The sequence below is a fragment of the Xiphophorus maculatus genome, chromosome 6 (genome assembly GCF_002775205.1).
Source record: "Xiphophorus maculatus strain JP 163 A chromosome 6, X_maculatus-5.0-male, whole genome shotgun sequence".
Classification (NCBI taxonomy): domain Eukaryota; kingdom Metazoa; phylum Chordata; class Actinopteri; order Cyprinodontiformes; family Poeciliidae; genus Xiphophorus; species Xiphophorus maculatus.
In genome coordinates, this window is record NC_036448.1 from 12,499,719 (window position 1) to 12,509,002 (window position 9,284).

The 9,284-nt window shown below is 38.3% G+C and overlaps 1 protein-coding gene across 3 annotated transcripts; it reads right to left on the bottom strand.

Annotated features, from left to right (window-relative positions):
- Nucleotides 1–143: 143 nt before the first annotated feature.
- On the bottom strand, nt 144–8,563 carry LOC102226598 (5'-AMP-activated protein kinase subunit beta-2-like). Of its 3 annotated transcripts, none has more exons than XM_023335513.1 (9): nt 8,459–8,563; nt 7,863–7,922; nt 6,072–6,251; nt 5,780–5,937; nt 5,520–5,613; nt 3,490–3,604; nt 3,232–3,365; nt 3,045–3,113; nt 144–2,193 (listed from the first exon to the last, which is right to left on the bottom strand). In XM_023335513.1, the coding sequence occupies exons 3-9, from the start codon at nt 6,225–6,227 to the stop codon at nt 2,116–2,118; spliced, it is 804 nt and encodes a 267-aa protein (XP_023191281.1). In that variant the 5' UTR covers nt 6,228–6,251; nt 7,863–7,922; nt 8,459–8,563; the 3' UTR covers nt 144–2,115. The 3 variants fall into 3 exon arrangements, with proteins under 3 accessions (XP_023191281.1, XP_023191280.1, XP_005812551.1); XM_023335512.1 differs by having other exon boundaries at nt 8,024–8,563; XM_005812494.3 differs by lacking the exon at nt 7,863–7,922.
- Nucleotides 8,564–9,284: the final 721 nt, after the last annotated feature.

Below are 9,284 nucleotides of genomic sequence, written 5' to 3' on the forward strand. Positions count from 1 at the left end.
CAATATGATCTGTCGAAACTATCTGCCAATAGTATCCCCTCAAAGCAGCAGAAAAAGTAGAACTTTAATTTGTCTGGTTGACAAGTGTATACAAGAAATACACGACAAACAAATAACAAAAACAAATAAAAAAGCATCAGAAATTGGATTACAATCAGTGTCCAATCTTTATTTGCAACATTCACAATAGGGCTGCAAAAATATTCAAGTTTTGGTTTTAGTTTTAAAACTCTGTGTTCACGGCACTTCTTGAAACTGCCTCATCGGTTCTCTGAGCCTTATAAATGCAATGGACGCAATGTCACAGGCAGGCTCAACATTAACAAAATGCTTTCAGCTTGCTATGTGAACACTGACAGGGTTTTAGAGTCCCTTTTTTTTTTTAATGTGCACACAATTAATTCAGCCCAAAGAGCAGCACACCAAATGAAAATAAAAACACTTAAATATTTTCATGAACACACAAGTGAACAAAATGTACATTTAACTCTATGGCAGCTACTAGTCATCACAGCCTCCTCAGTTCATGTGGTGACCACTTTCTGAACGTGTCCTCCCAAGCTGTAGGTATTAAAAAGAGAAGCCTGCTGACACGTTTCCTCTACATGCAACAAAAAGACAGTACATTCATGTTTGGTAAATAGAACTATTTAGTAAATCTAACACAAGCATACATGTAATCAGAGAAGCTAAAGAGCAAGAGTTGTGCGCTGCTGCATAGTTACACGATCACATCAACACCCCTGCTCACAGGATGGTAAAGTGCTCACAATCTCATCTGCTTAAAGGCAACAACAGAAATTGAACACAGGCTATTCAACAATATTCTCCATCGGTTCACGGAGTTTTCCCGGCTTAGCGACTCCAATTTTTTTCAAAAAGTATTCAGACCCCTTGAACTTTTTCTCCATTGGGATTTTTTTATCTGAGATCAACACAAAGTGCTGCAAAATTCTGAAAGGAAAATTACAAATGCTATTCAAATTTGGTTACTAACTAGAGTTTGAAGCATGGCCCCCTTACTTTGATACCCCTGAATAAAACACGTTACTATCAATTGCTTTGAGAATTGACCTATTTGGTTAATCTCGGTATGAAGGTTTGTTGGAGGAACTTAGTGAAGGGATAAAGTTGTAAAACATTTAAAGCAAAGCTCAGTTACATAACATCCCACGCTTTGAACATCTCACAGAGCTCTGTTCAACCCGTTATCTGATAAATAAAAATTTTTACACTCTTAAACTACATAACCATACCAAGGAATGGCCATCCATCTGAACCAACAGTACATGAAACGAGAGCATTAAAAGAGAAAAAGGCTCTTTGTAACTTGGGAGGAGCTCCTGAGATTTGGTGTGGTCTATCACATACATCCCCACCAAAATTAATTAAAGTTTGTAGCTGCAGTGAAAGAAAATCTCAAAGAGTATGAATACTTTTACAACACAGTGTACAGAAACCACTTTGCTAGGGAAACTGAAATCAATTCTTTGTTTTCAGGTCGGTTTAAGAGATACAGTAGACTCCACCGCAAAGTAGATCAAAGCAGAAAGTCGTGCCTCCAGTTCTTTGAGCTGCTTTTATGGCGCATTATCTCACTCAGGTTAAAACAGTGGAGAGGGTCTGTCTCTCATTCTGCATGCAGGAATGGGGTCGGGGATAGTAGGGGACTGTAACACAGTCAGATAAAGCATGCAGAGGTAACCGTTTGGAAGCTGAAGCTCCTCACTAACATCCCACCACAGATCTTCACGAGTTATCTGCCTCACAAAAGTTACAAGATTTTTTTTTCTTCTTTTTTTTGCAAACCAAGATGGAAAAACAATCTCAACATGCTGCGACTGATTCAGTCTCACGTGTAGTCATTAGGATTTAAAGCCACAGTACGGTAATCTCTCCCTGAAACCCAACACAAACACACTTCTACTTTCGTACAGAGCCCTATTGTAGACAGAAGTGCAGTCTCACTCAGAGCAACCGGTGCTAAAATTGCTTGTAAAAGTGTTTCGCTGCAAGATTCGGCCAAACGCAATAAAAAAGAGTCAACAAAAGCAGCTGGAGTCAAACATGCTTCTCTCTTAAAAAGAAAGAACTCTAGGGCACATGAGCAGCAGCTTAGATGGGCTTGTAAAGCAAAGAGGTGACGTATTTCTTCTTGTATCTGTGGGTAGCACTGAGGACCATCACTCCGTCCTGCACACGGGGAGAAAACACGTTAAGGGAAAACTGTGTCAGGTTAAAGCCAAGAGAAAACAAGTAACGACTGAAGAATTTTATGTAGCAGCACCCAATGGCGCAAAGACACTAATTGTTTTTAAAATAGCAATCATAAACGGAGAAGAATCCATAGCCCTTTTTTTCACCTTTTGTCACACCGTAACAAAAAACTTTGTTAGGTTTTATTGAGATTTTATGTAATAAACCAAGTAAAACTATACTATGGTTTCTAACATTTTTGATATGGTTCAATAGGAAAAACATTTTTGGCAAATTTTTTTCTGACACCAATTTTTCTTTTTCTTTAAATTTTATTTATTTCGAAGATGATAGCAGCATAAAATAACACAAATTTGATTTGAATAAATTCTAAAAATTATTTAAAAAATAAAAATTATATATCCAAAATAATTTTTTCACATTTATTTATTTCCACGTTTATTTTTCCACATTCAATGTTTAGAATGGAATGGATTATAGGTTGGATTTTATTCAGAGCATAAAGTAATATAAGCCGCCATAGCTTACAGCTGGCTAAATAAATAAAATATAAAACTGTATATCCACTTGAAAATGGTCAATGTTGATGTTTAGAAATTTTCAAAAAATAAGCGTTGGGTTAGTGAATCACATAAAATCACAATAAAATACATTAAAGCTTTGGGTTTCTAACATGAATATTTTCGCGAGCCACTCTGTTTAATTTAAAACAGTCACAACAGAAAGAGAAACAACAGTTCTGGTTTAATTGAAGCAACACCATCAGAGAAAATAACATTGAGTGTAATATTTCATATAATATCAAACTTAGCTGGTAGTAAACCTACCTTTATTGAAAGAGCATAAAGGTGATTAAGCATGACATGGTTGGGTTCAGGCAGCAGGGCAGGATCACACTGAAGGAGACAGAGAAAGAAAGATGACAAAGAAAGTCATTAGTTCAGAAGCTGGAAGGGGTCAGGTCGTGTATACAACGTGTGGAGAGGCAAGACTGAGACAACTGAAGACACTGACCGATACATTGGTGTCTTTGTTGAGAATAACTTGAAGCAGGTGAGGAGGGAGGATGGGCGGCGCCTTGAAGTGCTCTTCTGGTCTAAAGCTGTACTGTTCCTGGCCGTAAGGTCCTGGAGGGGAGCTGGACAAGTCTGTGAAGATACAACACAAACATAAAAAAAATAAATAAATAAAAGAATGGTATCTGATTGTTACCTGTGCATGAGACAATTAAAAACAGCATAAGAGGAAGCGACTAACTGAGAGCAGGCTTACCTGAAGTGTCGGAGCACTCCAGAGAGTCGACCTGCAGGGCGTCAAACACCTCAAAGTCCGACTTCTTCACAGTGATCAGGTTGTTGACGGTGCCCAGCTGGCTTGTTACCACTGGCTGCAACGCAGATCATAAACAAGCAGTTTTTAAGCTACGCCATTTCTAAGCTAAACAGATTCAGACAGCAGAATTAAGTAACGCCAGAGACTCAGAATCAGAAGTGCATGCAAAGCAGCAAGTTCATGTGGTACACAAATACACTGTGGTCAGTTTGTAGAGGCTTAGTCAGTAATTAGTTTACATACTGCGACCCCAATGGATCAGTACAGTACAATCAGAATGATGAATACACTTCACAGTTATCCGTTACCCCAGAAAGAGAAACGCACAAACCATAAATACACCTTTTTATTACAACAGCATAATCTAACCTTGGAAATCTTTTAATTAAACTATAAAAAATATCTGTTTAGACCAGATCAGTGCCAAATTAAAGGAAACGCCTATACATCCCAATACAGCAAAGATAACTGAGGCATTACTTTAACTTATTATTTAATCCTACGTCAGTCCCAGCGTCTAATTAGTAAATGTTGACTTCCAGTTTCCCTGATATGGTGAGACAAAAGGTCTCTCAGCCCCTCTTCAATATGGGAAAGAAGAGAAAACATGCCATTCAAATAGGATCTGTGTTGATTCTCATAATTTGGGGAAAGGCCATGAGAAATTAAGTCACTCGTCTAAATCTGTATACATCTATAGTCAGAGTAATGATTAAAAAGTTTAAAACAACTGGAGCTGTGACAAAAAAAAAAAAACCTGAATAAAGACCTAAATTCATCTCGTTATCTAAATCACAGATGATTATTTTCAGGGCATACCAGAAAAAACAAAATCTGTTCAGCACAAATACAAATGTATCATTTTCTTTAAACAACTAAGGTTTTAACAGTTTTGTGGGAAGGAAATAAGAATAAACCTTTTAGCAGAAAAACACCACAAGTGTGTGTGGTGGTGTGAAGCAAAGGATCAATTTATGAATAAAAATCCCCTCGCCCTCACTGTTGGGTAGGATGGAGGACCTGTGATGCTGTGGGTTTTATTATGCCATCTTATAATAAAATACAAACAAGAATTAATCAACTTGAAAGTCTTTCTAAAATAAGATCACATACATTTCTGTCATTATTCTTTCACTATTATTGCATGTTTGACGTATTACAAAGAGTGCTGCCAAATATCCACTTCTCCTCACCACACTAGATACACAACTATGGTGCACACTGTGCTCAGGGTTTAATTTCACATTCCTATTTATCAACACAAAGGGTTTTGTCCTGCTGGGTCAGGTGGCAGTGTTAGGCGATTAAACACGTGGAGGTGACAAAACAGAAGCAGCAAACCTGGACACCTCTCTGTTTGTCTTTCTCAGCTCATTAGAACAGAGTTTAGTGAGCCGTCAAATATGAGCCTAAATAAGCAACGTTTAGTCTGTACTAATGATTTAGTTACATTTAAACACCATGGCTTTGTGAAGGCACAACAGATTTTCTGCTGTTTTCTGCTCCCGCCTGACCCACCAAAACAACCCATAACTGGATTCTAATGCAATAAAATAGCATTTCTTTGGGTTATGACCTCCTGAAAATGTGCTGGAGTCATGAATTAGGCCTTTGTGTTGTTATCTTGAGGATGCAAATGAGTAAAAAGAACATTACAAAAACATCCAAAAGGAACAGTCATCTGTTCAGACGAACTAAAGAAAATAAGGTTAATTCACTTCCTTCCTTACTGCATACAAACAAGTCATTGCAATTGCCTTTAATCTGAAATTACTTCATTCAAGTTCACGGCAGGTAAAAACTATTTCTTTAAACATTTGAAGCTTTCTCTCCCTCCCCCAGGTTCGTATTTCTGATCAATTTTGAAATGTAAAGTGGGCCAACTAGGTCTGATGAAAAACTGAAAACCTGCAGAATAAATGTGCAAGTTTGTTGCAAGGACATGAGCACAAACAGCAATGCTGCTGTACCTCAGAGGGATCATGGAGCCACTGTCCATCTACAAAAAACTTGTACTGGTGCTCTCCTTCAGGCAGGTCCAGAATGGCTACAAAGTCATTGTGGCTTTAAAGACAGAAAAGAAAAGGGAAAAATAGGAACATCAGTTCTACGCCAGAGTTTCTCCTTAGGTGAATAAAATCTATATATGGCACTGATGAAAAAAATGTCACCCCAAGATTGATTCCAATAAAACAAAGTGAGACAACTAGAGCTAATTAATCCTCTTCACCTCTTATTTAGGGGTATCTTGTTGCTCCAGTTATTGAAGGAACCAGCTATATAGACTTCTTTACCCCCGCCAGCCCAGCGAATAACAGTGGGTCGAGCTTGAGGACCGGTTTTAACCAGGTCATCCAGATCGGGGGTGAATTCTTTGTCTCCTGAAGACTAAAAACAAACACATCTGGATGCTGTGTTGTTGTAAAGAGATAGTTTGAAATCTGAAATGTAAATCATGTATAAGAAAAACAACAACAACAAAAAAAACCCACAAGATTCTGAACACATCACTGGGCGTATACCTTTGACTCAGGTCCATGTGTGTTAAAGACGTTGGGGTCGTCTGTGCTATCCACCATCTTGCTGCTGGACTCCTGGTCCTTGTGGCTGCCGCTGCTGTCGAAGCGATGGGCTTTCCCATGGCGATCTCCAGACACTCGGTCACTTGTGTTACCCATGGTGCCTCACTACTCAGCGTGCCACTGGAGAAGCAAGACTATTTATTTTAGTAGGAATCCGCAGAATTAAATTAGGAAACTAAATGGAGCGGCTGGAAAATTATATCTAAGGTTGAAACGATGAATCAGATTAATCGTGATAAATCAATAAATGAAATAATCAACTAAGTTAATCGATTAACTGCTAACTGGAGTATATGGACTGAAAAACATTCCATATGCTGCAAAAAAAAAAAAAAAAAACATTCAGAGCAGTAAGTCATTTTGAATTTCAAATCTTTATATTCAGCCGGTTCAAATTCACTAAAGGAATGCTGTGTTACAGCATTTTAGGCAATAAAATGTTTATTTTTTAGTTACAAAAGAAGAACTGAATTATTTCTTTATTTTCATATTTGAATGCATTTGTAATGTTGTATCAAAAAGGTTTGATTGGTTAAATAAAAAATCTGTAGAATGTAACTATTTTCTTTATTAAAAAACTGTCAGAAAAATCAGTTTCTAAAATAATCATTAGTTGCATCCCTAATTACTGGTTTATCTTAGTTACTGGTTTAGATAAAACATTTAAATTATCTTATGGTAGCAAGTTATGGTCTCGTGGTATAAATACATCCATTTTTTATGACTTCATTTCATATGGTCTACAAAGAAAACGACAGGATACATTTCTTAAAATTATAACAAAAATGCGAGATTACAAAGAAAAAAGAAAGCAATCAGGACTTGTTGCAACTAAATTAAAAAGCAGGTGAGTGCTGTATTTACTCCCTTCAACTATTTCGCAAGGAGCACAAAAGGTCTAATACCACATTAGTCATCCACTTCTTCCTCTCTAGGTTTTATTCTGTGAACTAATTTGCCGCAGGGTTTGATTTTGCCTTTGAAAACATTCCAGACTTTGCGCTCGCTACACAAAGCTTTTGTGGGAATGATCAAGCTATTAGTTATGCAGTCTCATCCTGTGGAGACAGATCTATGGTTTTTCTGTCACGGCGTATAATAGCGGTCATTCTCTGTGTAGTGGAAAAGTCAACAATCAGAGATTATGAACGGCCATGGGACCATAAGAGATATCATGGAATGATGACCTTGAGAGAAAAAACAAACAGTTTTACAGTATGACAGCATTAACACAAATATACATATACATAGATATCTCATATTCAGTAATTTTACATATGAAACATAAAACAACAAAGTTCAAGTCAATTTAAATAAATCTAAGCTTGATGGGGAAAATGTCAGTCTCCCAATGTGGTAGAGACCACTAAAGACGTGCAGCTTTAATTACAGTGAAAGGTCATTCAACAAATTATTAACCCTTTGTGTACTTTTACACTTTTTTTATTTTCCACCACTTTTGTAGTTATGTGCTGCTTTGGTGTTTGACTCAATAAATCCAAATGAGATCATTCACGTTTGGAAACAGGAAACTGTGAATAAGTAAGTTTTGTAAACTTGCTAAGAAGCAATCTCAAACTACTAGGGTGTCCTTATCTTTGTCAGTAGCCAGTCAGCCCCATTGCTTGAAACATAACACTGACAGATAGACACCAAACATGATATCAGACCCGGAGACTGCCAGTTCACAGCCCTGCTGGTATTCTCAAAAGAATGCGATGACAGTCGTACCTGACAAGCAGAGACAGCTTCCCTCGGCGCCCAGGTCGCATCAGTACACTTACAGCAATGCTTTACGGGCGGAAATAAAGGAAACACAGACACATCTTATGCCGATCAACAGTTGGCAGAGTAAAGGCTCAAGGGCTTTGCAGAAAGGTTAAAGGGCTTACAGAGAGTCCAGACAGATAAAGGCGGGTTACCGTGGCTCACAGCCTGTTTGCTGTGTCTGTGAACTTGGACTCGTTTGAGCAGATCCCACAACAAATAAACAGTTCATCTTAAACTCACACGATCTCCCACACAGCACCGCCACTCAAACCCCACCGGATGCAAGATCGACAGATTAAATTCTCTGAACTGGATCAAAAAAGTTGAAAGAAAGCCTCCCATCCTGGCAGCCCGTGGAGTTTCACTGCTGGATGTTCAGCTGTGTCCTCCCGCCTCCTCAGCTCACTCCGACGGAATATTTTTAGCTGTAGTCAAAGTCAGCTAGCTAACCGTCAGCGACAACACACGGGCAACTCGTTTTATCAGCGCGGACGGAAGAAAACTCACAGTAACTAAAAGAACCAGCCGGGTAGCCGCAGCAGAAGTCAGACACTCACCGACACCAGCAGCTGCTTCTCGGTATTGCAGGAGGAATATGTGTCCCTGTTCTGCTCTGGTTAAACCTCCATCCACAACTGCAGCGAAGCGGAGCGGTGCCCCAACTACGGCTAGCGCGTAGGACAAAAAGGAGCTTGACGGTTAACCAATCAGGAGCGAGAAAGCATGTTGCACAGGAAATCACTTGTGCAGCTTCCAAGTACATTATTTTAAACCTTTAGGTTTTCTGCCTTTGACAGAAGTTGTTACATGCAAACCATGATATGTTGCCTGGATACGATGCTCACAAGTGTAAGAAAAACAACTTTCTAGCACTTGAATATACTGCAGACAGTGAATACTTCTCTTCATGCAACCTGCAGCAAACAAATGTCTTTTATAGATGCCTTTGTGTCATTTGGTATGAATTACCAAATTGCATGAATAAAGAACGGGTCTGTTCTACAGAACTGATTTTTAACCTTTCAATTTTAAGACCATAAATGGTGACTTCTGTTTATTCTGCAGTCAACAGGAGAAAATTATGCCCAGTCGACGCACTGATATAATTGAAACCTGGGTGTTGTCATAAACTAATATCTAAAATTTTAAATTCTATTTCAAACTGACAAAATAAAATGTGTTTTGTTAAATCAGGACATAAGATAATTGGTGCATGCTTTTATTTTAAGTAAAAATCTAATTGTGGCTTACTGCTGAGCTCATACGTATATCTCTTCACCGACTCACTGCTTGTTACTCATCAGGTCTGATAATACAGAAAATGTGCCAAGATGACACTTTTGGGTGTAATTGTTTCATGATTTCTACTCCATCCAGCTTTAG